The 27,884-nt window shown below is 53.1% G+C and overlaps 11 protein-coding genes across 11 annotated transcripts; 7 read left to right on the forward strand and 4 right to left on the reverse strand.

Annotated features, from left to right (window-relative positions):
- Window positions 1–90: 90 nt before the first annotated feature.
- P168DRAFT_237606 (glycogen [starch] synthase) lies at window positions 91–2,414 on the reverse strand (the record flags this gene model as incomplete). The annotated part of the gene is made up of 4 exons (XM_024833566.1): window positions 91–208; window positions 268–463; window positions 525–1,887; window positions 1,950–2,414. The coding sequence occupies 4 exons, from the start codon at window positions 2,412–2,414 to the stop codon at window positions 91–93; spliced, it is 2,142 nt and encodes a 713-aa protein (XP_024692379.1).
- A 1,722-nt stretch (window positions 2,415–4,136) lies between these two features.
- On the forward strand, window positions 4,137–4,882 carry P168DRAFT_297665 (uncharacterized protein; the record flags this gene model as incomplete). Its single annotated transcript, XM_024838198.1, has 4 exons — window positions 4,137–4,283; window positions 4,323–4,416; window positions 4,453–4,532; window positions 4,583–4,882. The coding sequence occupies 4 exons, from the start codon at window positions 4,137–4,139 to the stop codon at window positions 4,880–4,882; spliced, it is 621 nt and encodes a 206-aa protein (XP_024692380.1).
- A 1,677-nt stretch (window positions 4,883–6,559) lies between these two features.
- On the forward strand, window positions 6,560–6,891 carry P168DRAFT_319248 (uncharacterized protein; the record flags this gene model as incomplete). The annotated part of the gene is made up of 2 exons (XM_024840258.1): window positions 6,560–6,652; window positions 6,715–6,891. 2 exons carry the CDS (start codon window positions 6,560–6,562, stop codon window positions 6,889–6,891), a joined length of 270 nt encoding a protein of 89 aa, XP_024692381.1.
- A 367-nt stretch (window positions 6,892–7,258) lies between these two features.
- On the reverse strand, window positions 7,259–11,047 carry P168DRAFT_311338 (vacuolar protein sorting-associated protein 54). Its single transcript, XM_024839485.1, has 3 exons — window positions 10,553–11,047; window positions 7,676–10,490; window positions 7,259–7,621 (listed from the first exon to the last, which is right to left on the reverse strand). The coding sequence occupies exons 1-3, from the start codon at window positions 10,770–10,772 to the stop codon at window positions 7,447–7,449; spliced, it is 3,210 nt and encodes a 1,069-aa protein (XP_024692382.1). The 5' UTR covers window positions 10,773–11,047; the 3' UTR covers window positions 7,259–7,446.
- A 376-nt stretch (window positions 11,048–11,423) lies between these two features.
- P168DRAFT_237930 (MCM DNA helicase complex subunit MCM5) lies at window positions 11,424–13,761 on the forward strand (the record flags this gene model as incomplete). The annotated part of the gene is made up of 4 exons (XM_024833585.1): window positions 11,424–11,560; window positions 11,636–11,762; window positions 11,814–13,210; window positions 13,269–13,761. 4 exons carry the CDS (start codon window positions 11,424–11,426, stop codon window positions 13,759–13,761), a joined length of 2,154 nt encoding a protein of 717 aa, XP_024692383.1.
- Window positions 13,762–14,190: 429 nt separating this feature from the next.
- P168DRAFT_327829 (uncharacterized protein) lies at window positions 14,191–14,922 on the reverse strand (the record flags this gene model as incomplete). Its single annotated transcript, XM_024841284.1, has 1 exon — window positions 14,191–14,922. One exon carries the CDS (start codon window positions 14,920–14,922, stop codon window positions 14,191–14,193), a length of 732 nt encoding a protein of 243 aa, XP_024692384.1.
- A 1,717-nt stretch (window positions 14,923–16,639) lies between these two features.
- Window positions 16,640–18,069, forward strand: P168DRAFT_290913 (ribokinase). Its single transcript, XM_024837318.1, has one exon. It carries the CDS (start codon window positions 16,854–16,856, stop codon window positions 17,994–17,996), a length of 1,143 nt encoding a protein of 380 aa, XP_024692385.1. The 5' UTR covers window positions 16,640–16,853; the 3' UTR covers window positions 17,997–18,069.
- Window positions 18,070–19,241: 1,172 nt separating this feature from the next.
- P168DRAFT_305116 (uncharacterized protein) lies at window positions 19,242–20,872 on the forward strand. The gene is made up of 2 exons (XM_024838899.1): window positions 19,242–19,495; window positions 19,546–20,872. Exons 1-2 carry the CDS (start codon window positions 19,396–19,398, stop codon window positions 20,451–20,453), a joined length of 1,008 nt encoding a protein of 335 aa, XP_024692386.1. The 5' UTR covers window positions 19,242–19,395; the 3' UTR covers window positions 20,454–20,872.
- A 363-nt stretch (window positions 20,873–21,235) lies between these two features.
- On the reverse strand, window positions 21,236–23,385 carry P168DRAFT_311341 (transcription factor TFIIIC subunit TFC1; the record flags this gene model as incomplete). Its single annotated transcript, XM_024839486.1, has 5 exons — window positions 23,013–23,385; window positions 22,667–22,964; window positions 22,540–22,617; window positions 22,385–22,493; window positions 21,236–22,331 (listed from the first exon to the last, which is right to left on the reverse strand). The coding sequence occupies exons 1-5, from the start codon at window positions 23,148–23,150 to the stop codon at window positions 21,236–21,238; spliced, it is 1,719 nt and encodes a 572-aa protein (XP_024692387.1). The 5' UTR covers window positions 23,151–23,385.
- Window positions 23,386–23,840: 455 nt separating this feature from the next.
- P168DRAFT_270327 (HET domain-containing protein) lies at window positions 23,841–26,219 on the forward strand (the record flags this gene model as incomplete). The annotated part of the gene is made up of 2 exons (XM_024835201.1): window positions 23,841–25,522; window positions 25,574–26,219. The coding sequence occupies 2 exons, from the start codon at window positions 23,841–23,843 to the stop codon at window positions 26,217–26,219; spliced, it is 2,328 nt and encodes a 775-aa protein (XP_024692388.1).
- Window positions 26,220–26,839: 620 nt separating this feature from the next.
- P168DRAFT_305119 (uncharacterized protein) lies at window positions 26,840–27,842 on the forward strand (the record flags this gene model as incomplete). Its single annotated transcript, XM_024838900.1, has 2 exons — window positions 26,840–26,919; window positions 26,972–27,842. The coding sequence occupies 2 exons, from the start codon at window positions 26,840–26,842 to the stop codon at window positions 27,840–27,842; spliced, it is 951 nt and encodes a 316-aa protein (XP_024692389.1).
- Window positions 27,843–27,884: the final 42 nt, after the last annotated feature.

The following is a 27,884-nucleotide window of genomic DNA, read 5'->3' on the forward strand; positions in this document are numbered from 1 at the left end:
ACATTAGCCAGCAGCAAATGGGTACAATCAGAGAGGATCCTCTCCTCAAGTCGGATGGCTTCGGTAGATCACGCCACAAAAGCCACGCGATCACTGGCTTCCGTTCACTGATATCCGGTCGAGCGGCGACGAGGGTCGGTCCGATGCCTTCTTGGTGCGCAGGGTGAGGGGGAAGAAGTTCTCCTCGGGGTCTTCTTCCTCGCTATTCCTGTATATGGGTTAGTCCCGGTGATCATTTGAATATCAGCTCATCGGAAGGGAACATACGGCAATCGCCAGGCAATATAATCCTCCGTGCTCAGGCCTTCTTTGACCTCCTGCAGCGATGCAAAATCCCCGGGGGTCATCATGCCGGAGCGGTCCCGGGGCGATCCGGGCACTGACAGAGGCCGCGAGATCTTCTGCTCGGTCCCACCGATGACATTGAAGTAGTCTTCTTCACTGCCAAACGACGACGGGTAGGCTAGAAACGCGTTAGTCAACGATGAGGGCAAAACGTGATATCAAGGAGGGAATGGGCATACCCCTGCGAAGAGCCAGCTGGCGGGCTTTGACGTATTCCAGCCCCATCCGCTTCCAGTCCAGTAGATCACTCAACCGCTCGGTGCGGTTCCGCTGGTTGATGCGCTGGCGTCGGCTCTTCTGCGCAAAGTTGAACATGAAATCCGTCAGCTGGTTGACGGAGTCGTCCACGCCCTTGAGTCGGCGGTCGACGATGTAGATGCCGTAGTCGGAGGAGTTCTCGATCAGCTCCTCCATGTAGCATCCGAACCCGGACAGGTTCGTGGTGATGCTGGGGACGCCCATGACGGTGCACTCGGCCGGGGTGTACCCCCACGGCTCGTAGTAGGACGGGAAGACACCCAGGTGCGTCCCGCGGACAAAGTCGTCGTAGTCCAGCGGCAGCACGGGGTTGGAGGAATTGAGGAATTCCGGGTGGAAGACGATCTTGACGCGGTCGGACGGGTGGTTGAAGAGCTGCACCCGACGGATCTGGTTCAGGATCGGGTCCTCGGAGTCGTTGAGCATGTTGTGCGTGACGATCGGGGGTAGGCCATGTCGCTTCATGGCGAACAGTCGCCGCCGCAGCAGGACGCGGTCCTGACTGGCCATCAGGTCCTTCTCATCGGGCATGTTATCGCCTTCTTTCCACGCCAGACACCGCTCGTAGACACGCCGCCCAATGCCCTTCTCGATCATCTCGATCGTGTCACGCAGCGACTTCACCACGGCCTGGCCCTTGAGCGCCTCGACCGTCAGAGAAGTCGTCTGGGCGGGCATGATAATAAAGGCCACGACGGTGGTCTTGGATCCGCTGGTCTTCAAGCGGTGGTTCAGCCGCGCCATGCCCTCGATGAACATGTCCACGCCTTTATTGCGGAACTCGTACCGACCGGACGTGAACACGTAGAGGGTGTTCTCGAGATCAAAATCATTATGCCCATAAAAGTGACCGCGGACAAAGTCATTGATCTTCTCCTTAGACTCCAGATGCAGGTTCTGGAACTCGTGGACCGCGGAGAATTTCTTGACATTCAGCCCGTTCGGCAGGACACCGTCCGGCTTGCGCTTGAGCAGGTGCTCACTCTCGAACGCCGTGATGTGCGACACGGTCGTGAAGACGTCAGCGGAATGCGCTGCAGCTCGCTCAATGCAGTACCGGTGGTAGATGCCTCGTTTGCCGGCCTCGGCATCCACGTCGAAGTTTTGGAGGTTGTTGTAGAAATCGACCGACCCCGCACAGAGATAGCGCCCGAGTAGGGTCGCATGGGTGGTGAAGATGGTGGTCAGATCCATGTGTCGCCTTTTGGTCAGCGGCAGAGCCACTCCAGCCAGCCACTCGTGGAAATGAGCCACCACCGCCAGGCGGCGTTCGTGGGCGATAAACTGGAAGAAGATCCGTTAGCATGTTTCCACCCCAACGGCCCGGGGAATTGGCGCCCACATACTTCACCCAGGAACCACGCGACCAGATAGCCAAAAACGATTGCTTCGTTCGTTTCCGTATCAGCCGCCGGCGACGGAATGGCCGAGATATTCCACAGGTCGCCCTTCCACTCGTCCAGGTATCCGTACCCCGTGCCCGTGTCGATCAGGAGCACCCGAGGCGCACCCTCAATCAGCCAGCGCCCATAGATGATGTCAATGCCGCGCTCCTTCATGGATCGGATGGTCTCCGTGATAGCGGGATTGGAGGGGGTCAGCTCCTCCACCTCCACGGCAGCCGACGCTCGGTTCAAGGGGCCGATCAGAGTGTATCTATCGCCATACTCCGCGGTGGTGACGGGCGCCTTGGATTTGAGAACGGAATAGATCCCTCCCACGCGATTGGCGACCTCCGTCGCGATCTCGAACAGCATATGGTTGCGCACATCGCGCTTTATCGGCTCGGAGCCAGACTCGTCGCTGGCCATGACGGATGGCCTGATGTGTAGGACAGGAGAACGGGGAGAAAGAGCTAGCTAGGGAGGAGGGAGAGAAGACACAAATCCAAGGAGGGGATCGGTGGAGCTATATGGATAAACAGGGAAGTGGAGACACCGAGGAGAATAAGGAGAGAGAGAGAGAGAGAAAGAGGAGGGGGGGAGAAGGAAGAAATTCCCAGAGCGAACCAGGATGCCTTGAAATTTTTCCTGCTGCGGGGATGGAGGGAGAGCAGCGGGTGGCGGAGACTAAAGCCCGGTCAATGCGGTGGTTGGGTTTGGATAATCAAGAAACCGTTGAGTTTAAGACATCTATTCCCCTAGTAATAGGTCGCTAATTAACTACAGATCTGTCTCTAAAACATACACCCCTTTCTCCTGTCCTCTATCTTCCTGGCGTCTTATTCAATTGACCCAGTCCCAATGCATGGCACGGACGCCAATCCGCATAAACATGAAAGGGAAAAAGCTAGGGAAGAAAGACTCGATCATCCTGCATTTAACCGACAAATGACAACCCTGGTCTTTGCAACATCATGCGACTAGCTGCGTATCATCTGCACGTCCATTTGCCTTGGTGCTCTCACCACGCACGTCCTCCGGTGAGATCGACCGCGGCAGACTCGCCTGTCGTATCACGCCAAAGTCGACAGAAAACAGATCCGGCGCAATTCAATTATCATCGACTCGAATCATAACTTGAAAAAAGACACGATCAACTCCGAGATCTCCGAATTACTGTCTTGAATTGATTCCCAACGTGGAGAACGATCTGGGGAAAGCTGTTGGATCATTACGTCATGACCCACTGTGGTGCCAATCATTTCCAGCTTCATCGTTCGGCGCGAAAAGGACCAGTGAGCTCGTACCAGTTCCTTTGACAATAGGCCGTTGGGACGACTGGGAAGTAGGCACGAGCCTAGCTTTCTAGGTGTAGCTTGACAGGGGAGCAGCAGACGCAGTCGATGAAGGATTCAGGATCAGATAGTGCAGTATCCGTCGTCCAGAGTAACGGTATCCACTTTATCAACCTTCTCACCGGTTCCGCCCGCCCATCAATTGTCAATACTACCCTGTCTATCTCTCTGGTAGGATTTTTTTCATGCTCCTGCGAGGTCGTTACCGCCACGAACATCCCTCGCCTCTTGCGACCTTCGCGCTGTCTGGACACGTCCGGCGCCATCCCGAATACCCTACCGGTGAACCGGAAGTATCCACGACGTAAGGTTTGAAGATCTGCATAGTAGAGCATGCGAGAATGGTGCACGGACTGGTCGTCTCAACGGATGGGTGTTTCACAGCGATGAGCAGAAGCGAACTAGTCCAGACGTTGAAGAATGAATTGGCGTAGCAGGCGACAGCGTTCAAGGATATGGAATAGTATCAAGTATCCAAGTCGCCGTCAATTAGCTGTCTCAAGCAAACGGGGTCCAATAGAAGAGATCAATCCCAACTGCAGCAGGTTTGCCGCCATCCTGACAGTTGACAGAGTACAGTCCGTGCAGAAAAGAAAGCAAACAATGGGTGAAGGATGGCATGCATAGTAAATTCTGATCCCAACGAGGGACGAGAAAATTTCCGCCAACTGCCAATCGCAAAGAAATTCTCTTCCACACCTAGTGTGCAGTGAATCGATGGAGCTATACGACACCTATGGAATACAACGCCACTTTTCGCCCATGTCCAGGTGCTAAATATCGGATGCCTGCGACTATGGCGGTCGATTTTACATTCCATGGTCAGAGCCTGGATAACAGTCTAGTCGCATCAATCTCGAGTCTTCTCGACTCTATCCATGTCCCCAACCTCCTTTGGGGCAACTATCTATTGACCATCTATGGGATCTCCACCATTGTTGATGTATGCCCCTCTGTCTATGAACGATGCAGTACTAAAAAGGGCGCCGCGTTTGTTGTGCCAGACAACTCCATAGATGTATCCTACTCCGTCCTTCTCAACGCCGGCTTCCTTCGCTGCACCAAGAGCACGGAATGTCCATATTAGAGCCCACCTCATACCCCACCCCCAGCTACACATCTGCATATCAAAGAAGAAATCGCGATATTGATATATCGAAACTCCGATGTTCTTCCAGACCTACCCTATCTCGTGGGCAACTCCCAAAACAGGGAGTCCGGCGATCAGCATCAGACAATCAGCTTCCACCCGCAAGATTGGGTTACGGTCAAGGTCGCCTAGAGCCTCAATTTTTTTCTATCCGAATCCCTACTGCCCTAACATATTGCAAAGCCCTGATCTATTTGCGTTGCCGCGATCGTGGGCGAACAACTTACGGAATGTACTGGTTGGTGATGTTGACGTACATAGTCGAATACGCTGATGGGACAGATATCTTTCACGAAGAGGACTTGAGTGAGGTGTATAGGCCATCTTGCTACGCTTTACAAACAGGCGAGCCTAGAGATATGTACTCCATATCGGATGGGCTTCGCTGTTAATTATTTCCGACGTAGCAATCCATAGTAATAGAGATCTAAAAGGACGACTATACAGGCATGGCTAGGTAATTTGATCAAATTTTCACAATTCATTCTTGACTGTTTCTACTTATTTGCCTTGACCAAAATCCAGACAGTAGGAATCACAAAATGCAAGTGATCATACAAACCTGGTGAGAAGTGTACGTTGCTGTGGCTGGTAGCCTCCTCTTTCCTTCAACCCTCCCTCCCTCTCTCTCTTTCCGACCCTCTGTGTCTTTTGACATATCTCCAACACCATTTCCCCCCGACCGTTATGCCGTACGAGTTGTGTCTGAATCAGTAGTGGACGAATCCGGCTTACTCTTAGGATGTCAACTTCCTCATCACAATTCAAGGAGCCCCAAAGCAGTTAACGACAAGCTACTCGCTACGACATCGAGCCCTTTCAACCAGCTGGCCCAGCTCTGTTTTACAGGAGTCCAAGCGGCAAGTCTATTCAGAAGATTTAACTCCCGAATGGCAGGTACGACTGTTTGAATGTCTTAATACCCCCACACCAGGTACTAATGTGACATGGTGGTCGGTAGTCTCCTTAGATCCCCTCGGCGGCAGCGTCTATCCCGTCTATCCAAGCAGGTCGATCTTCTTGTCTTCAAGATAAATACTGTTAGGGATATCAATAGTTCAAGCCCTTTCAAAGTGCTGGTCAGCATTTTGGTACAGTGGCTGTCAAATAGCTGCGGCTTGCGACCCACTCAAGCCGAAAAGGTAGCGAGCAACCTCAGCTCCCAAGGGCCTATCACACTTTCTCCAGCCCAACAGGCTGCTGTAATCCAGGGCTTGGACTGTGTGGTGCAGATTCCCGGGATGGATCACGCTGGGTGGAAGACAAAATTGGGTCTTGATTGATCTGGTGTTATCAAGAGAAATGAATTGGTAGTATTGACGGTCGCATGTCGATAGCTAATACGTGGAAAAGAATACCACTCGGCTACAAAAGATATCTAGATACTTACTTCTAAGCTCTGTGGGTATCCTTTTATACCATCTTTTATTGCGACAGAAAAGACTCAATGTACCAAAAGTCTAGCTATCCTTCTATGCCAGAAATAATGATATGTAGTATTTGCTATTGCATATTAAAAGCTGGGGGGACAGAACGCATTCCTTTGTTTGAAGCTGTATAGAGGTGCGACATCATTTGGTGGTGGTGATAGATCAAGATGCCCGTTCAACATATTCCCCTACCAACCATTCTACCAGCACCCACGATATTCTGTCAACTTCTTTTGTCAAACTACATCACTCTTGATACTCGTAATGAAAAGCTACGAGGGGAAACCCCACCCAACCAAGTTCTATCCCATCCTTCCATGTCAACAACCAAGGTGAGATCATGGATCTCCACTCTGACTTCATAGTGCGGTCATTACCACCAAGATTCCAAGTCGACCGAATCATCGAACATCAACCATATAAAGCTGGATCGTTGGCCTATATGGACTCGGATTTGAACAGTCATTCTAATTAATTAACTTTTCACATCTATCATCCTTGACAGTGAGTACTTTACCATCCACACGTCTATCACTACAACAAGAAACACCACTAACACAACCACAATCACCAGCACACTACCTACCTACATACCTACATCTACTACATCACCTCAAAACACCCTATAAATCACTCACAATGGTCCGCGGCGCCGAATACGACAACAACGTCCCCTCAAGCGACAACCCCATCGAGAACGGCCCTAACAAGGTCCACGGCGCAGGCTCAACCGTACGTCCCCATCCAACCCCCCAGACACTCTCCCACAATCCACATACTAACTTAAGCAAAAGGACGCCGACATCAACCGCGTCCACCGCACCGCCGAACTCCCCGAAGCAGCCAAAAGCTCAGGCGGCCTACACAGCGGCGGTGGCAGCTCGGGCCCCACGCAATCAGGCAGTGGCAAGGGCGGCCACGAGCCCAAGACGCTGGGCGAGAACAAGGGGTTGGGGGCGCACAAGGCTTGATTTTTCGGTGTAAAAAAGTATAATGGTTGGGTTTGTGGATTTGTCGGTGCTTTTTTTTATGGTTCTTGTTGTGGTTGTGAGGGGCGAGGGGGATACGGTTTGGGATTGCGTGGATTGATTCGTTGATGGGTTGTATGATAGCATCATGGTCTTATGAGTTTATATTTCAATTTTTTTTTTCGCCTATGAATGGAATGAAAGATGATTGTTATGTCAACGTGGTGTCCAAGTTATAGGCTTGACTTGAAGGTTTGAGAGTTCTGTAAAGGTTTGAGAGTTCTGTAAAGGTTTGAGAGTTCTGTAAAGGTTTGAGAGTTCTGTAAGAATGGACGAACGGTTAATAGTCAAGGTAGGAGATAATTATATAGCTGTAGATAATGTTCGGTTGATATATAGCGCAAGCTGAATAAAACGCCGCTTTCTATGTAATTCGATCAACAATGTGCAAACCCAAGTCCAAAATTCAAATACCGCTTGTCTTGCCCTAGCACGAGCGGTATGTGATGGATCAGATATTATTATGTGTACAATGTTTTGCGTGTCCTGTGTCTTTCCCTACGCCTTCGAGTCCTCGTTCGTCGTCCCGGTGCCGTTTTTGGTACCGTCTGAGGATGATGAGGTTGCTTCGATGGTCTTTTTCTGGACCAGTTCCAGGAGACGCTCGCCGAGATCGCCAAAGCCTTCAATGCGGTTGAGTTTCGATTGGAAGAATTCTGCGTCGCGTTGGAGTCTGTTGCCTGGTTAGCATATCTCTATGATTACGATGAGGATTCAGTAAACATACCGTTGTTTGCCCTTCTCCGTGTGGACGTCCGCCTCCTCGTACGCCTTGGTCCACTGGTCGCGATACGTGTTGAACACAGGGTCCATGATCATCGACACCGTCATGTCGGGAAGGTGCTTGCTGAGGACGCGGTGCAGCGTGCCCGTCTCCTTGGCTAGCGTCTCCATGTACGGACTGACGTTAGTCGACTGCGTCGCGTCCCAGTCGATCTTCCTCATGGCGTTGACGTGCACCGACGATCGCGAGCTCATGATGTCTACCAGCTTCTCGTGGATCCCGGACTGGTGTTCCTGGCACAGCCGCTTGACCTTGTCGAATTCACCGAGCAAGGAAGTGGACGGCGCCTGTCGGCGGACAAATTCCCGGATGTACGGTACTAGGGCGATGACGAAGCTGAGGGACTGGGAGGATAGGGCGAGATGCTTCGTCGTGATGTTCTTAAGGCCCGCGCTTCGGGTGGCTCCGGCTCCCAGGATCAGCTGCGAGGACCGCGAGTTGAACAGTTTGAGAGACTCCAGGAGGCCGGGGGCGATATCCTGGATCATCGTGGGGATGTTGGACATGAGGAATTGGAAGTTTTCGATGCTCCTCATCATCGCCACGGCCGATTCGGTCAGGATGTATTTCTGCTCGTCGATCTCCGCGCTCCGCACCTTGTCCTTCCCGTTCACAGCCGTAGCCGCTTCAACCTGATCTTTGTCCTCGGACAGCCAGATCTTGGAAATAGTGCCCCAGGCTTCAATGTCCTTGGTGCTCGAGTCCAGGATGCGCCGTAAGGTGATGTTCTCGGCTTCTCCAAAGTCTCTCGCGTCCCATCGGTCGGAATCCATCACTTGGACAAGGTGGTGCCGCTGGGACTCTCCGAAACGGTTGATGTACTCCCGAATATGGTTGCCGACCACTGTCTTCAACACCGTGCCGCTGCGCCCGGAGATCGCTTCGCATTCGTCGGCGAAGAGCCGGTTAAGAGTTAGGTACTTCAGGAAATCCTCCTTCGCTAGAGAGGCGGTCTGGTCCGACCGCACTTTCAGCACCTTGGTGATTTGTGACTGGGCGATGTCGACGGCTTGGCCCAGGAGGCTGGACATATCCAACACCTGCAGAATTTCATCTTGGGCAACGATGTTCGCATTGTCCGGGGTTGTCGACATGGGATCTTGGGTGGGAGACCTGACGCTCGGGGTCGATGGCCCTCCTAGCCCGCTGGCAATGTCGAGTAGGACCTTCACTTGGACACTGAGTCTCCGTAGTGACTCGCTAATCGCGGCGTACACTCGAGAGAACATTTGATACGCGTCTTCGGCATCCATTGCGCGTAGGTTGCGGGCAAGGATCGACGATTTCTCCTGCTGGTTGCGCTGCTGGGATCGTACCGTGGATACGGACACCATTGACTCGTTGTCATCGTCACTGGAACTCGGCATCTGCTTGCGGATCAGTCCCTTCATCTCTCGCAGAACAGCACTCTTGAAGGCGGTGGCGGCCGGGGTTGTGTGGCGGGCCCGGGCGAGCCCTGTCAGAAGCATGTGGAGTCGTGATCTCAGTTGATCGTCGAATGTGATATATGCAGGCACGACACTGACACGTTGGACTCCACGCTGTCGCTGGAACGAGGCGCCCCAACGCTGCAGTGTTGCATTCAAGGGGACACTTGCAACGTGCCGTCGCAAGTCTCCAAGAAGATCATCTAGGAAGCGGCTCTCGTATCCCGAGCCGATCCGGAACCGGAGTAGGGAGAGATCGTTGGATGCGCCCTCCAAAGCTTTCAATTTTCTCAGGTCGAAGGCCTTCCGTGGGGACTCTTGCGACTCGTCGCCTTCACGGGGCCGATCGGAGATGGTTTCGCCTGCCATGAGCCTCTCAACCTCCTCCAGACCATCGGCCGCTTCCTCGATCTCCCCGTTGTCGACCATTTCCTCACAACGAGCCACCGACTCTACTACGTCGCGCAGCTGGGAGACCGCATTGGCGAGCAATCGCACGTTTTCCCTTCGACGGCGCAAGTTGACTATCTTCAACCCTCCAAGTGCCATCTCCCGGTCAATCTTCTGAAGGTCCTTGCGCAACATCTGGATCCGCTGAACCGAGTCCGCCGCTTCCCGATGTAGGGCCTGAAGCGACCCTAGTGCAGTGAAAAACGACTTGGAGGCGGTTGATATAGAGGAGATGAGGTGAATCTCCACCGTGTCCATGTACCACGAGAGTTTCTCCTGCAAGATCGCGTTCGTGGCGAGAGCTTTCCTTCCCCGGGTGACAGGTTCCACCGCAGCTCCGTTTGCCGGTAGCCCATCCTTGTTTGGAGTTCTGGGAGGCGTCACAACCTCCGACTTCTCCGACATGACATCGAATGTCCTCGGGTTCTCGAGATGGAAGTCATCGTTGAAATAAACGTTGGGAATTGTCGATAACGGCGTAACGGCATGGGGACGACCTCGTCCGCCGAAGGACCGCTGCCGACCCCGTGCGTCAAACGGCGAGCTTGCACGGGAATCGAGGGTAATTCCTGAAGGTCGCCGTTCCCGTGACCCCGAGATGAACGATTCGTAATCCTCAGGCTTCGGGGATGAAGCCACGCTTGCGCCTCTAGCCAACTGCGACTCCTCGGAGCTCTCCTTGGCATGCTGGAAGACATCGTACAGCGATCCGACCTGCGACAGATACGGCTCGAACGCCTTGGAGTCCACGCGAGGAATATTTGTCAAGGTCACGGGGGGAATGTCGCGGGTACTCGGAGGTTTGTACCCGGTCGAAGGAACTGCGGTGTGGGGAACCAGGCCGGTCCGAACGATCGGAGGTTGAAGGAGGGTAGAAATGGCTATTCGCAAATCAGTATACCGGGAAACCAGCGCTCGCCTTGTCCGTTGCCACAACACCTACCATTCTGACCCGACTCTGCTATCGAACCATTCCGGGTGGATGTAATATCGAGGACACCGCCAATGCTCGCGAGGGAGGCCGTTGACCCCCGTCTCAGGGGAAATCGCTGGGACGGCCGGCGAGGGGATTCAGTCTGATTGAGCGAGTGATGAGAGAACGAAGGAACGGACGCGCCCGAAGCCAGACTGTCGACAGACTTCCGGGGACTCGCAGAGGACATCACGCTTTTGCCTAATTGGCAGCTCCGACAGCCACCGTACAAGGATTTGGAGATGTTATCTCAACATGACAAGAGGACAGCTGTAGAGGATCCAATCCGGGTGGGTCGGGAGAAGAGGGGAACAGTAACTAGCCAATGGATTCCCACTACCACGAGTCTAACGGCGGGGTATTCGAATAGGGAAAAAGGAAACAATAAAGAACGACAGAAGAAGAAGAAGAAGCCGAAAGAGGTGTTGAGAGACAGGAAGAACTGCAACGTCACCCAGAGCCAATGCGATACGGGGGGGAGGAGTGAGATGTGGATTTGTCCCAATGACAGCTTGTCCCCGATCGGGTAAAGCCTCAGGCCCCAGGGCTGTCGCGTACTAGTCCCGAATAGGAAATGGACTCCCGGGTCTTCCTTTCTTCCGTTCCGGCGGTCGATGCCTTGTCTGTGCCTGAATGTTTGCCTTGGTGCCTCGGCATTCTGCCTGAGGCAGTGAGAAAATCAATTAACGCGCTGCCAGACGCGTCGCGTTCGGTTCGTGTTCCCGCAAAAGTTGAATCGGCTTTGAGTCTCCCTTAGTGACCACATTCAAGTCTCACTTCTCCCTCCTCTCCTCCCCTCCCTCCCCGCTTCTTGTCCTCAAACCTGGTTACGTTCGTCATCATGGATAGACGTACTCCTTACTCACTCAGTGTCCTTGCACCGACTGTTGATGGGGCAGAGGATTCTCGCACACAGATTCAGGCCCGACTACGGGAGTTTGTCCTGGAATTCCAGCTGGACAATGCGTTCATCTACCGGTATGTCATGGACTCGGATATGGATATATGGATATACGATTGAGAGAGAGGGATTGGGCTAATATTTTCGCTCAGAGATCAACTCCGGCAGAATGTTCTTGTCAAACAGTACTACTGCGATATCGACATCGCACATTTGATTTCTTACAACGAGGAGCTTGCCCACAAGCTCACGACAGAACCTGCAGATATCATTCCTCTCGTAAGTGGACAGCTTGCCAATATTATAGGGTCGATTTAACAGTGGTTTTAGTTCGAGGCGGCCCTCCAGCAATGTACCCAGCGAATCGTCTATCCCTCGCAGCGGGACATTTCCCTCCCCACCCACCAGCTCCTGCTACACTCCTCCGCTACGCATATCTCCATCCGTGACCTGAATGCGACAAATATCTCTCATCTGGTGCGCATTCCGGGTATCGTCATTGGCGCTTCGACCATCTCGTCAAAGGCGACGCTTGTCCACATCCGATGCAAGGGCTGTGACCACACCGACAACCTACGAGTCGATGGGGGGTTTTCGGGGCTGACCCTCCCCCGGAGGTGCGGTCGCAACAGGGATCCCGGCGACCAGAACGAAGCGTGCCCCTTGGATCCTTATGTGATCTCTCACGAGAGGTGTCAGTTTGTCGATCAACAGGTTCTCAAGCTGCAGGAGGCTCCGGACCAGGTCCCGGTTGGTGAGCTTCCTCGGCATGTCCTGATCTCGGCCGATCGGTATCTGGCGAACAGGGTAGTCCCTGGCTCGCGGTGCACGGTGATGGGTATCTTCTCTATCTACCAGAAGGGCGGCAAGTCTGATAATGCCGTGGCCATTCGCAACCCGTACTTGCGGGCAGTCGGTCTGATGACGGATCTGGACCAAACCGCCAAGGGAGCCTCGATCTTTTCGGAAGAGGAAGAGCAGGAATTCTTGGAGATCAGTCGACGCCCTGATTTGTACGACGCGCTTGCTCGCAGCATAGCCCCCTCGATTTACGGGAACCTGGACATCAAAAAGGCGATCGTCTGTCTGCTGATGGGCGGTTCCAAGAAGATCCTGCCGGACGGGATGAAGCTGCGTGGAGATATCAACGTGTTGCTTCTGGGTGACCCCGGTACCGCCAAGTCCCAACTGCTGAAGTTCACGGAGAAGGTCTCCCCGATCGCCATTTACACTTCGGGTAAGGGTTCGTCCGCGGCCGGTTTGACTGCATCAGTCCAGCGGGATCACACCACCCGGGAGTTCTACCTGGAAGGCGGTGCCATGGTCCTTGCGGACGGCGGTGTCGTCTGTATCGACGAGTTCGACAAGATGAGAGACGAGGATCGAGTGGCCATCCACGAAGCCATGGAACAGCAGACCATTTCCATTGCCAAGGCCGGTATCACGACCATCCTGAACTCGCGGACGTCGGTGCTGGCCGCGGCGAACCCGGTGTTTGGCCGATACGACGACCTCAAGTCGCCTGGAGAGAACATCGATTTCCAGACGACCATCCTTTCCCGTTTCGATATGATCTTCATCGTCCGCGATGACCACGAGCGTGGCCGCGACGAGCGCATCGCCCGCCACGTTATGGGCGTGCACATGGGAGGCCGTGGTATCGAAGAGCAGGTCGAGGCTGAGGTCCCGGTCGATACGATGAAACGGTACATCAGCTACTGTCGAAGGTAAGACTGACTCCCTTGACAAAGCTACCCCCCAGAAAACTCTAACTTATCTCTCCAGCCGCTGCGCCCCCCGTCTATCTCCCGAAGCTGCCGAGAAGCTCTCGTCGCATTTCGTCTCCATCCGCAAGCAGGTCCACCGCGCGGAGCTCGACTCCAACACGCGCTCGTCGATCCCCATCACGGTGCGTCAGTTGGAAGCCATTGTCCGTATCACCGAGTCCCTGGCGAAGCTGAGCCTGTCGCCAATTGCCACGGAAGCACACGTCGACGAGGCTATCCGTCTCTTCCTGGCCTCGACCATGGATGCCGTTACGCAAGGCGAGGGTCAGGGCACCAAGGAAATGATGGAGGAGGTGAGCAAGATTGAGGACGAGTTGAAGCGCCGGCTGCCCCTCGGCTGGAGCACGAGTCTGGCGACGCTGCGGCGCGAGTTCTGCGACGGCCGCGGTTACACGGAACAGGCGCTCAACCGCTCGTTGTTGGTGCTTCAGCGCCGGGATACCGTCCGCATTCGGTCTGGTGGTTCGCAGGTGTACCGGAATGCTCCTTAGATTTTCCATTCCTTTCTTCTTTTTTTCTTTCCTTGGGCTTTGATGACGAAGTGATGGAATTATGCAAAGTGGGACAGTCTGTCAGGGAGAATGCATCGGGGATGTTTTGTCTGTTGTTTATTGTCTATTGTCTATTATGTGGGATTTATATGGGATACATTACAGCGAGGGAATCTGGCGTTAAATAAGGGTACACTATACAAGTCGAGGTACGGATCACTTTTTTGGAAAAGTACGACAGAGTTCTGAATAATACAGGCCATGCATTCTATGATAATACAAATCCATCCATGCGTGCGACATGCTTTCCTTCTCTGTACGGAGCCAAATATGCGCAAAACATGCCAACCAACATGGGTATCAATCCCACCATAAACACCAATAACACCCAGCCTCCCAACCCCAAAAAACAACCCAAGCAACACCCCCTCACCCACTCTCCTCCCCCAACCACGCCAACCTCACGTTGACGATCTCAAACTCGCCAATATTATACGGGACTCCCTCTCCGTGCTGAAGTCCCATAATAGACACCCAGCGCGTCACAGTAGCAGCCACCTGATCCGCGAGTTTATTGCCCGCACTCGTCCCATGCCCCTTGACCCAGTGCATTTCAACCGCGACGCCCATCGCCTGGAGCTTCCTCGCCCAGCCAACAGCAAACCCCGCGACATCATGCACTGGGTCCGGCAGGGAATCCGGCCAGCGACACAACTCCGCGAGCGCCGACTGCGAATCGCTAAACAGCAGAATCCGCCCCGGCCTGCCCGCCGCATCCATCTTCCCAATCTGCAAAGCAGCGGCCTTCAGCCCGGCGCCGACGGCGAACATCTCCGCATCGTTGTTCTCCTTCCCGTCCACAAGCGCATACCCTTTGTATGAGTGGCCCGCTTCATGTTGGAAGTGAACACCCGCCGCGCAGAATGTTGCGTCGCCTTTGCACCGCTGGGATCCGTCTGTCCAGTAGGTGAATGGGGAGGCGCGGTGGCTGGACGCGAAGTCGAGACTTCCTTTTTCGGACCGGATGGTCATGGTGCCGCTGAAGCTGGTGGCTTCTGTGTGCGTTGGGCGCTGGTCGCCGCTTGGTGAGCTGGCTCGCCCCTGTGTGGGGTTTTGTGTGCGCTCGCTGGCGGATGTCTTGCGGCTTCTGGGTTGCTGCATTCTTTTATTGCGTGAGCAGGCATTTTTGCATCGGATGTTCGATATGATCTTTGGAGGGAGTAGATGTGGGTTGGAGGGTTGGTAGGAGGAAAGATCGATGCGATGAGGAGTGGAGGACTTGACAGAGGTGCAGGAGGGAAGGTACTTATGCATGGTGGGTGTGGAAGAGGATATGAAACAGTGAGTACTTACTTGGTGACTGGAGTATGACCAGGTGAATCTTCTAATGAAGCTTCTCAGTGTGACAGCGCTCTCGACAGGATGGTGATGCTTTGAAGAAACGATATCAGAACTCAACAGACTATGCAACACGACAGGTTTGAGAAGATAGCAATGGAGAAAAAGAAGAAAGGAAAGGAGAAAGAGAAGGAGAGAAATAGAAAGTGAGTCTTTTATACAGCCAACTCCAGCGACGTCAATGGTATTCATATGGTATAACATGGTCTATTTCCTATCATTCATCTACCATAGACTCTACTCTACTACGGTGGGAATGTATTCACTACCCCGGAGATAGCTTTAGTTCCGTGTCCGAACTGACTGTAGGTCCAGCCGGGCTACAAGGCTCTTATGCTGGATGGAGGTCCGTCAGACGTGGTCATTATGATACAAGTTTTGATGGCATGAACAGAGTCTTTGTCTGGGGGTACTTTCTCTAAGGTATACTGAATCCTGGTATCATTTGAGAATGTCTATATGACATGAATGATATACAGGTATTGATAGATATACAGCTATCCATCCATAGCAGTAGCCCTACGCGGGGGCTTCTTGGTTGTTGTATATCAGGATAGAAACCATACTTTCTTTCTCCTTATACTCATCCGTATATGATAATATATGCTATAGATACTCGGTTGCTTGTGACTCATACTGTCTATGAACAATTGTATTCTTATGCATAGCCCACCTGCATTATTTATTGAGTATCTGCATGTTCTTGATCGAGTGATTGAACTGGTACTCTATCACGAAGTCTTCTTATATCTAGACTCTGAAACATTGTTGTTATAATTTCTTTATCACTTTTCTCCTTGATATAAGTGTGGCTGATATAGTGATATATATATTATGATCTCATTGACAGTAACCTTCCCTAATAAAGTCTGGCCACATCATGCTTGGGTGGATAGCCTGGGAACTCACCGAGTGAAAAGTAAGTAGGATGGGCTACCCACTGAGTAACATGAGCTAATCACTGTATTATATAAAGATTGTCAACAAATATACAAATCTGATGTTCGATATACACTACAAGCATGTGTGGAATTATAATCAGTCAACATGTCAGCTACCTTGCAGAGCATTTCCCACATCATTTGTATTTTAATGTTTCTTGCAATCTTGCACTTTTCAATAAAAAAGCTGTTGGTTTTATAATAGAACATATATAGACTAGGGTGGTGTACGATCAGGAATAACACTTAAAGAGAACTTAATACAGTTATATAAATAATACAGGTTGATCATCAACCCAATACACTGATCTGGCATGTTTTCCTATATAATGATCCAGTATGTTGATAAATTAACCCCAGATCTGGCTAGTATAGATCTGGATACCCCAAGCCCTAACTCCAACAGACTACTACCTGCCACTCATACCCTAACGCCACTCCAAGAATAGATCCAGATTGTCTCATCTGTTGATGTTTCTACAAATATTCGCACTTCAATCTCTGTCGCAGTCTTTTACAACTACACAAGTCGACTACAAGTAGTTGTGAGCTCAGCGACGATAACCGGGGTAATCCGCACCGAGTGACGTTAGTTCCCCCCGCATCCCGTCTCCTCATCCCACTTTTCCCTTCTCTCTTCTCCTTTTTCTCCACGTTCAACAATTCCCTACTCATACCCAATTCAGGGTCCATTCGAAGAAAAAAAGAGAACAAAACTACAAACTACAAACTACAACCAACCTACAATCCACCATGGCAACCATCCGCGTCATCGGCTCCCTCAACGCCGACATGGTCTCCGTAACCCCGCGCTTCCCCGACCCCGGCGAAACAATCACCTCCACCTCCTACTTCACCAGCGCCGGTGGCAAAGGCGCCAACCAAGCCGTCGCCTGCGGCCGCGTCTCCCGTCCCCAATCCTCCTCCACCTCCATCTCATCCAAAATCCCCGTGAAAGTGGAAATGGTCGGCGCGGTGGGCGGTCTCGACGGCCACTTCAACAGCCTGCTCAAGCCCACCCTCGAGAAATCCGGCATCGACACGTCCCGCGTGCGCGTCATCCCAGACGCCTACACCGGCGTGGCCGTCATCGTCGTCGACAGCTCTGCCCACGGCGAAAACCGCATCCTGTTCTCCCCCGGCGCGAACTACACGGGGATGCAGCCTGTGCCGGACGTGCTGGGGTCAGCGCTGGCGGCGCCCGTGCCGGACGTGATTGTCATGCAGGGCGAGATCCCCATCGACACGGTGGTGGGGATCCTGCGCGATCTGGCTGCTTATAAGAGTGCGCGACGCGCGGAGGGGAAGCAGGGCGTGGAGGTCGGGCCCGACGTCATGTTTAACCCTGCTCCGGCGCCGCCGGGCGGGTTGCCCGAGGATGCGTGGAAGGCGGTGGATCACCTGGTGATGAACGAGACGGAGGCGGAGCTGATGACGCCTGCGGAGGAGACGCTTGCTGTGGCTGTGCCGGGGGCGGCGGCGCTCGAGGGCAAGGAGAAGGTGGCGCGTTATTTCCACCAGTTGGGCGTGCGCTATGTGCTTATTACGCTGGGGGCTCAGGGCGTGTGGTACAGTGCGGCGGATGCGGGGTTTGCTGGGGAGGCGGATGGGGCGGGTCGGTTCGTGAAGCAGTTGCCGGCGGCGCCGGTGAGTCGGGTGCTGGATACGACGGCCGCGGGGGATACGTTTGTGGGGGCGTATGCGGCGGAGGTGGCGAGGTGGCGTGAGGAGAGACGTCTGGCGGGATTGGGCGGACGGGAGCTCACGGCGGAGGAGAAGAGCGATCGGTATGGACGGTTTATGGAGATGACGATGGGGGTGTCGGCGCGGGCGGCGGCGCGGTGTGTGGAGCGACAGGGGGCGATGGATAGCATTCCGTGGGAGGATGAAATTTGAGAAGGGGAGTAAAAAAGGGAAGACGCGTTGTATAATAGATATAGATGGATTGAATGATGATATAGTTATGGGACCACGTACGGGTCGACATATGTTACAGGCGTGGGAAGTCATGTAGGGTCGGTCATTCATGGGAAGCTGAACCATTCATGCAGAGACGCGAGGAATGAATCCGAATGGTATGAACCGACGCCTGAGTGACGAGAGCATTCCTCAACATCATCCCGAACGTCCAGATCTCGATCTCGATCCTCATCCCGTGAAGAACCAGACCAGCTCATCAGACTCAATACAAATCCAGATCAACCTTCCACCAGTGTCTTAACCCGAGACTGATTAATGACAGTAGCAAGTCAAGTCAAACCAGCTCAAACCAAACCAACCAACCAACCAACCAATCCACCAGACGATCCCATTGCCAACTCACCACCACCTCGCATACCACCTCGCATGGGGTTTCAGTTCCACCCGTGGAACAACCACGGAAAGAGGGCGAAGGCGACGGCGCGTCGGGGGATTAGACAGATTCCTCTGAACGTGATGGCACTCGTAGCCACAGGTTACAGGGGGGGAAGAAACTACTATTTTAATTTTAGTAAGTTTGACGAAGCGCCTCATGGAAAGTCAATCCACGTCTCTGTGCATTCTTCCACCTATTCAGCAGGCCCGTGGGGTGTGAAGAATGAGTAGAATGGATGGATGGATAGCGCCGGGGAATCTGGAAATATGTACGGTAAATGAACGGGTTGGGATCCTTGCAGATATTCTAGCCGCCCGAGGGGAAGGATTGTGAAACCGTCATCATTTGGGAGCTGGGTCGTGTGGAAGGGGATGAGGATGATGGGTGGGACGCGTTGAAGGGGCTTATTCTCTTTTTTACTTTTCTGGGGTGTATTATGGGGAGTTTTAGGTATTATATCTATATCTTGTAGGATGGACGTGAAGAAAGAGGATTAGGGTTGGAGAGTCACGGGGAACTATCGTCAATAGTTTACTGGAGTAAGGATCAATAACTAGACTATTTGGAATAGTTATAATTATACCTAATATAATTATTATTATTATAATATTACAAGGTTATAATAAGTATGATATGATAAAAAAGTAACGCGACACGCCCTTGCGTGGAGCAGCATAATTAGACCGACACGAACTCGACGCGCTCGTTGAGCCCCTCACGCTGCCTTGCTTGGTCCGTCTTTATAACTGGATCATCTCTCCTCTTTTTCCCTTGACTGTCTATCTCTTCATCAGATTGTCCACATTAATTGTCTATTCAGCTGTCTATTCAATTGTCTATTCCATTGTCTACTCAGTTGTCTACATCAATCGAGAGATCGATCTTGAGATCAACCATCCAATCACACTATTAGATCAGCCCCACCAAAACAAACTCATCATGGCGCTCACCATGACTCCCATCATGCGTCAACCTTTTGCCAATCTAGAGACTCCACGCGTGCGATCCCTCATGCGTTCTCATCTGAACCGTCAGCCTGGTACATACCTTCCTCTTCCTTCTACAAACACCATCTAACGTGTGTCCCAGCCAAGAGAGCCCCCCTGGGTGACCTCGCCCTCGACGCCGAAAATGTCGACCCGACGCGTAACACCATCAAGCGCAAGCGCGGCGCCGACGACGACGACGACGACGACGTCAAACCCTCCCTGAAGCCCAGTAAAACCTCTCGCATTGCTCTCTCGACTATCCCGAAAACCACCACCACCACACCGACCACCACGCCCATCACCACCCCAATCAAGACCACCTCCAAACCCATCCTCAAACCCGCCGGCCGCTCCCCCGTCAAATCCACCCCGCGATCGTCTTCCCACCGCCGCTCCAACGTCTCCAAACGCCCCGACCAGCGCTCCCGCGTCACCCGCCCCTTCTCCCTCGCTGCCGCTCTGGCGGGGCCCCAAAAGCCCGCGTCTAAGAAATCCACGCCCCCGTCCTGGACCTTTGATATCCACGTCGACACTGAACAGGAGGAGATGACCAATTTGATGCAGCACTCCACTACCGTGCTGGATATTGGCTCCGACGATTCTACTGCTACTGAGACTGCTGCGACTGCCCCATCCGAAGCCCGCGGGAAGGAGAACATCCCCCCCGCGGAGCTGGAGGTGGAGTCCGCTGCCGTCCGGGAACCCGCTCCCTCGCGAAAGGACGCGATGGAGGATGCGCGCTCTCCGTTAGGCGATCTTCCTGCTGCGGAATACTATGGCGAGGACTGCCATGCTTTCTCGTATGCTGTTGTCTATGATGATGAGGACGAGAATCTCCCGCGCGAGACGGCGGAGAAGGAGAAGAAGAAGCACACGCGGAGCAAGCTGTCCAGCGTCTCGTCTGTCGAGTCGATCGTGGAATTTGCTCCGGAGAAGGAGACCACCGACGCAGTTGATGAGAACAAGGCGGATACCGCCGCCACTGGTGCTGCCGAGGCTGACTCTTGATATACACATAACACATTGAGAAATGTGTAGAGTCATACTTATATCAATATACCACGGACGGCGTTTAATTTGGTTGATTTGCTTCCTTTCGGCGCAGGAATCTAGTTGCATACCCTGATTTATTTCATTTGTTTTGATTTTCCTTATGTTCGGTTTCTTTTGTGCTTGACTAGCCTGTTCTCCTTGTCTTCCCTTCTATCCTACCTGTCCTATCCTACCAGCTTGATGAAGCTCACTCGCTTACCTCTTCCTATCTGTTTACTCCCTTCTATCTGTCTACACGACATACTGTCTCCTCCCTTCCATCCACCCCACCCACTTGGACAACCTGTCTATCTCTTTGCTTGCTTGCTTTTTCTTGATGATGATCGACGGTTACGAGCTCAGAATGCCTTATGGTTATGTGTCATGATGTATATACTACCTTACTTTTAGCTAATACTGTTTTAGTCTAAGACTTGTTTTCTTCTTATTAGAACTGTAGTTTTGAATGGTCATTGTTGAACAATCCTGAGAATGGAATGTCTAATCGAGTAAACAGTTACTAAATATCGCTCATCTCGCTATCCTCTTCGTCACCCTCCCCGCCCATAGTGGTATCCCCCTCCTGGAACTGCACCCGTCGCTCCCCTCCCCCAGCAACTGTCCCCTCTCCCTCTCCCCCTTCCGCTTCTTCCACCGCTTCCTCCTCAGCCTCCTCCTCAACATACTCCCCCTCATCCTCACCCTCACCCTCCCCTTCATCCTCATCTTCATCCTCATCCTCATCCTCATCCTCATCCTCATCCTCCCCCGTCCACCATCCCCATCCCCACCACCCCTCCCCCCCTCCCCCTAACCATCGCCCGCCAGGCCGCAGAAGACTTAATCGTACTCCTCACCTCAGTAGCAAGCATCAAATCCCTCGCACTCGCCACCCTCGCATCAAGCGAAAACCCCTCCGCCAACGCCTCCGGCGTAGCCGCATGATCTGGCAGCGTCAAAAGCTGCGCAAATTCCGCATCGTCCGCCTCCCGCTCACCCAACAGCGCCAGGATCTTCGCCCGCATCACCATCTTTGCTTTCGCGAGCGTCCCGTTCCCGTACCACCCGTCGCTGAGGATCTCGCATTTCTCGCGGAGAAAGCCCGGGCGGATCTGGTGAGACGGCTGTTGTTCTTCTGGGAAGAGGATCCGGCGGAGGAGGGGGTCTTCGATGTCGCAGAACATCCACATTCGGCCGTCGCGCGGGAGGGGCGGCTTCGAGCGGAAGATGTGTGTGTCGGTTGGGAGGACCTCGTTGCCGGATTGGTTGTCGTGGGCTGCTTCGTTCATGCGGGTTAGGGCGTGCCGGCGCCCGCCGCCTGTGAGGCCTGTTGTTGTTGTTGCTGCTGCTGCGGTGGTGGTGGCGGCGGCGCTGGGGGTGGGGGTTGGGGTAGAGTGTGCGGCGCTGCCGCCGCCGTCGCGGGCGACGTCCGGTTCGCGGGGCAGGATGCGGAACATGAGGGTTTGGTATTTGCGGTATTCTGGGTCCGTGCGGGGGTCGTGGCCGAAGCGGACGATGGCGTCGCGCCAGGGGCCGGAGCGGAAGACGTAGCCGACGTAGGGGATTGCGTGGCGGAGGGCGTAGCGTTGTTCGACTTTGGGGAGGGCGTTGCGGAGGCCGCGTCTTGTCCAGGCTGGACGCTGGGCGAAGAGGTCTGCGATTATCGTGATGGTTTCGCGCATCGTCGAGTCGAGCTTTTCCATTGGGGGGCAGCTGTCGCGGGGTTGGCTGGGGACGGGGTCGATGTCGTAGGCGACGAGGTGGGTGAGGACTTTTGCGGCGCGTTGCGTGTTGATTGTTGTGATGTTGCCGGATGTGTCCATGGTTTGGCGGACCGTGGGGTTTTGGCGGTATCTGTATGGTTTAGTTGGGTGTCTAGGTTGGGTGTCTTTGGAGGGGATACGCACATGTACGGGAATTGAATGTCACCGTGGCTGAACGACGGCGGGGGGATGAGGTCTGCGTTCCGACCAGCCCCCTTGGACATGTCCAGGTCGAAGTATTTCATTTTCTCCACTGGTGGGGTCAGTAGTCGTCGCGACAGCTGGGAAGCGTTACTCACCATCAAACGAGAGGATCTCCTCGCGGAAACGGTTACTGAACGAGCTCCCGGCCGTCGAGTACACGAAATCCGGCATTCCTACCGCAGTCAGCGCGCCTGACTCCCTAAACTTAGACAGACAACTCACCCCGAAACACATGCGTCCGGTTCACCATCCCCACCGGCTCAACCTCATACCGGCCCGCGTTATCCTGCAGACTGCGCAGGAGCTGCTGCGCGGTGCGCCGCTGCTGCGGCTCAGAGACGTCATGCGTAAACGGCTCGTCAGACCCCCGCTTGCGCTTGCGGCCCGTCCGCTTTGGAACGGTCACTTTGAGGACCACGTTGTTGGAGACCGTGTTGGTGGACCTCAGCGGTCTGCACATGGCGTCCTCGGGCCGCAGGCGCAAGTATGCTGCCGTGTTGGTGTCGGAGGAGCGGAGGACCTGGGCTGTTAATTGAGGGGTCATCTTCTGTTTGGGGATAGAGCTTACTCGTCGGATGCCGCCATTGCCTTGGAGGGTGTCGATTGCTTTGTCGATGTTTTGGACGATGGCTGGGTGCTCGATGCTGACGATGGGTCGTTGGGGGATGTGGTAGAATGGAGCTGTTCTGGATTGTTGATCTGTCATGGTGAGATGCAGCAATGGTGTTTTTAGTTGTATGTTTGATGAAACAATCTTAAAGGAAGCTAAAGTGCAGTAGTGTTGCAGCACGAGCCAGTTATATATATCGGTTTGCGATGCTCGAATTGTTGATCACCATTTGGGGTCGTTGTAGTTGTGCCTCCAGACGGATACGCGTCAATTCATCTTATACACCAGTTGACGTAATTACCTATTACCAGTGTCCTGCGTTGAAGCTTTCTCCAAGACATGCGATAAAGCAATACAGATCATGAACCGCGCTCAAAGCGCCTTCATGCGGAGTCTTGGCGCCACGTGACATATGTCCCCTTTAAGCCCACCCGGCTGTCTATCGGAATGCCGAATCCGGTATAGTGTCGCTGATCTATATGCGCGTCCGACTAACTTCAGCCAACACTTACTTCACTGGGTATATATCTTCGTGTTTGGGGTATCATGTGGGGCAAGCTGAATGGATTATGCATACAGCTCACAGCGAAGAACCCCTGCTCTACATCTGACGCGTGCTGACTGGCTGTATCATGCAAGCTCGAGAAAGGTGAGATTTGTTCGGTATTACTGATCTACAAGCCTACTATAAACTATCTGGCCATCTTTGGCTTTTTTTAAATATGATCGATTTCTCTCTGAGATTATCGTTCGGGGGCTCTGAACTTTACTACTTCGCCGTCCAGCATGGATTCAATATCGACATTCGAGGAAACCTTAGCATTCCGTCCGAAGAATGACGGTCCTATTGATACGCATCCCTCCAAAGAGGTCCCTCCCAAGCAACTATGCGATCGCTGCGTGAAACTAAACTTGGTGACGCTGCTGTCTCAAGAAACGAAGGACATCTCCATTGGCTGTCTAGCGGAATACGACAACGCGAACTGCCCGTTTTGCGCTATTGTTTCCCAGTCGGTCGGCTTAACGTGGGGTTCTGATTGGAATATCGAAGAAGTATGCTCAAAAGCGAATACAACAGTCCGGCTCTACATGCGCAGTAAAAGCCCATTCTCTACCAAAATAAACGGCCGCACCCAACATCCATACCCCCGGCTATTGCTTGCGATTGACTGGCAGCCCCCAAATATCCAACGCAACAGGGCTCCAATCAAAGAGGTCGACCGGGTTAAGAATCGTTTTGTCATAGCAGAGATTGAGTCCCTGCCAGATCCGTTCGGTTGTTCTTCCCTGGGAGGGACACTTCTTCCTCGTCGAGAGGTCGGGGAGCGTATCGATGTCGACCTCATACAACGGTGGCTTGAGGAATGCAAAAGGCATAAACATTCGTCGAAGTCTTTCCACCGAAAATGTGACTTGTTCCAGTCAGAGCATCCATTCCGGCTTATCGATGTGGTGGACAGATGTCTAGTGTTGAAGAACGAGAGATGCGACTATGTCGCGTTGTCTTATGTATGGGGCCCGGTAAAGACTATCCTTGACAGCGAGCCTGGCACCGCACCCATCCTTCTCAGTACCAAAAACAATGCCGATGAACTCGGTGTACCTCAAGCCCTGCCCCAAACGCAGGAAGCGTTGCACAGAGGCGGCAGAATCCCCCGTACCGTCCGTGACGCCATGGAATTGACCCGTCAGATTGGCATGCGCTATCTCTGGGTTGACACGCTGTGCATTATGCAGGATGATCCACAGGATGTAGATCGATTGATCGGCCGTATGGATGATATCTATGACCATGCAGCCGTGACTGCCATCGCTGCCGCGGGCGCAGACGCAGACGCAGGGCTATGGGGCATAAGTCCCCGATCAGGATACCCCATCCAGCCGGAGAGAATTGCCGCCCCTGAAGGGGGAAGCATCAGTCTTTCACTATGTCCGCCCTCACTCTGCGATGAAGTGCGGAGGCTGAAGTGGAATACGCGAGGTTGGACCTTCCAGGAACAGTGCCTGTCGCAGCGTGTGCTATATTTCGCAACCAACGAGGTTTACTTCAATTGCTCGGAAGTGCAGTGGAGGGAGGGATACGACCATGGCGAGAAGGAAGGCCGTTTCCGCACAGTGGACGTTAGAACGGGGCCACCTATATGGAACGGCCATATCAGGAAAGACCCGGATCCCTCCCCGTACCGGTACCTTGGAGACGTGATAGCACGGAATCGTGTCCAGAGCTATCAGGCTGCCGTGCAGGACTATACGCGCAAGGAGCTCACGAAGCCATACGATATATTAAATGCTTTTGAGGGCATCTTCAATCGCTTCAGAGAGTCTACAGACAATTCAAGCCCCACTATCTGCCAGACCCAGGGAATCCCGTCCCAGATTCTCTACCAAAGCATCCTCTGGTTCCCATCCAACAATGCCACGAGACGTCCCCGTAGTAAGCCCGACAATCGCCTCTCTTCATGGTCGTGGTAAGTCATTCTAAGAGACTCACTCGGAGTGGCACTAACCCGGGATACTAGGGCCAGTTGGACAGGTCCTGTTGACTTCGTCTACGCCGAGAGCTACTGGGTTTCCAGATACATATCTCACGCTATCAAAAAGAAAGCGCCACTCTACGCAGTCATCACGAGCTGGATCTTCGGGGAACCAAAAAAGGAGAGTTGGTGCTGGTCCTCTCCTGTATGGGAGGCTGCAAGCCAGGGAAGCGTGCCCGGCCAGCGCATTAAGCCCGACGAAGTAGCCCGCGCCAAAGACTATCTCAAGACTGTTCTCGGGATAGACGCTAATGCGCTTCTCTCGATTTCACGTTTAGTGGCTCCGCCTGTAACGAAACTGTCCTGTGGCGCCTTGGGCTTTGTTGGGGCCTGTCTGTTATCAACTGAGTTTTGCTTTGTGGACACGAAGAAAGACCACAAGGTCCGACGGCTGGAAGTGGGTAAACATGAAGGGGAGTTTAGGTTTGATGATGGGGTCGAAGTTGTAGACGAGCTTGTTCCTGTTGTTGCTGGTGAGACCATCACCGGGTCTGGCACGTATTCGATTGTGCTCGGCCTTGCTACGGAATATGGGGTTTCGAGAAGAGTTGGGATTGGCTTCGTCTATTTCTCAAAAGACCCTGAAGTGGCTAGGCCCGAGTGGAGATACAAATTCTTCTGTCTTATATGACCGATCTAGAGAACGTTTATTGGTTTTCATAATATGTATATAGCTATATAAGATCAAGCATGGCTCTTAATGTCAAGAATATGCCGGTTATTTCTTATATGTCATTCGGGGTGATTTTAATGGGATATACTTCACGCGAGGGCATGTCCCGGCCAGGATTTCGAGTGTGTGAGTATGACAAGTAATTTCATGTCAGGTTTACTTTGGAGTTCCCTGTCTCTATAAATAATCTGGAGGCTGTGAGGGAGAGATATCAATGTCTCAATGTATAGTGCATTGTAACTATGATCTTTTTCCTGTTCGTACTATTGCATTGTAGTATCTGTCGTAGACAGGATTACTTTCTAGACTTAAGGTGCCATGAGACCTTTCATAGTCTCATGAGAATTGTATTGAGAGCTTATACATATAGTTGTCACTTACAAATATGAGCATGGTATTAAGTGTATCAGCTAAAGCAACGGTCAAAAGCATGACCCGTCACCTGATCAATTATATTGATCGTTCTATCCTCTGCTGAACAACCACCTCGACGTCTGAGCCTCCCCAATTCATCGATTGGCCCATCAACTTCACTCCATTGATCTCTCACAATAGCCAGTCCCCTACCTTATCTAGTCATGGCCTCCCCCGTTCCAACGGACGAAGAGTTCCCTCTTCCCTGCCCCGCCTGGATATTCTCCACCAATTCGGACATCCAGTGAGTCTTCCGCGCTCACAAGACCCAGCCCTAGCAACGAATCACTTACAAGCCGTACTAACATTGCCAAAGACCGCTGCTGGTTCACCGACGACTACACCCCATTCGTATCATACATCGAAGACGGAATGCTCCAAAACCTCAAATCCATCGGCTTTGGATCAGTCGATATCCCCACCAAGACCGCACCGACGCGGCGGGGTCCCAGCTCGCACGGCACCCTCCATCTAGAAGACGTGCTGCATGTCCCAGCCGCATTCTGCAACATAATCGGAGAGCCCATTGTCGGAAAATACATAATCGGAATGGAGTTCTCGAAGAACCGAGCTGGTTCTATCACCAGTCACCCTGATGGCCGCGCAGTGGCCTACTTTAAGCCCCTTACCCCACACACCCCGCTGCCTGAGCTCCGGCTCACCGGACCCCCCATCGGCCCGGTTGTTGGGCCTTCGCCTTTTGATCCGTCTGAGAGACCTAATGTTCTCGCCCGTTGGCCGGAGAGTGAGCGGCAGAGGTTTGCGGTCTGGTATACCTCTGGGAAGCAGGCCGCTCGTCAGAAGGGTCCTAGGGTGAGGTTTGCTAGTCAGATAGCTTCGAGTGAGAAGGCTCCCAGTCAGAAGGTTACTAGTCAGGAGGATTCTAGCCAGAAGACCACTAGTGAGAAGGCTCCTCATCGGCAGGGCTCTCCTGAGGAAGCTTCTCGTCAGGTTCAGGGGGCCGCAGTCGGGCCTCTTACAGAAGAGGAGACAGCGTGGATGAAGATGCACTATGGTAGCGAATTTAGGTTTCTTATACTCTGCCACCTGAGGGTCTACAATGAAGGGGACCGCCAAGAAGGCCGTGCCATTCTGCGCGCCCTGATAGCTGAGGATGAACCTGAGATCAAGCCGCAGGACCCAAGCGAGCGTCGAGACCAGAATTGAAATTGCCAATCGTGGTGGTGGGAAGAGGTAAAACGGAGAGGA

Source organism: Aspergillus campestris, assembly GCF_002847485.1.
Source record: "Aspergillus campestris IBT 28561 chromosome Unknown P168scaffold_7, whole genome shotgun sequence".
Classification (NCBI taxonomy): Eukaryota; Fungi; Ascomycota; class Eurotiomycetes; order Eurotiales; family Aspergillaceae; genus Aspergillus; species Aspergillus campestris.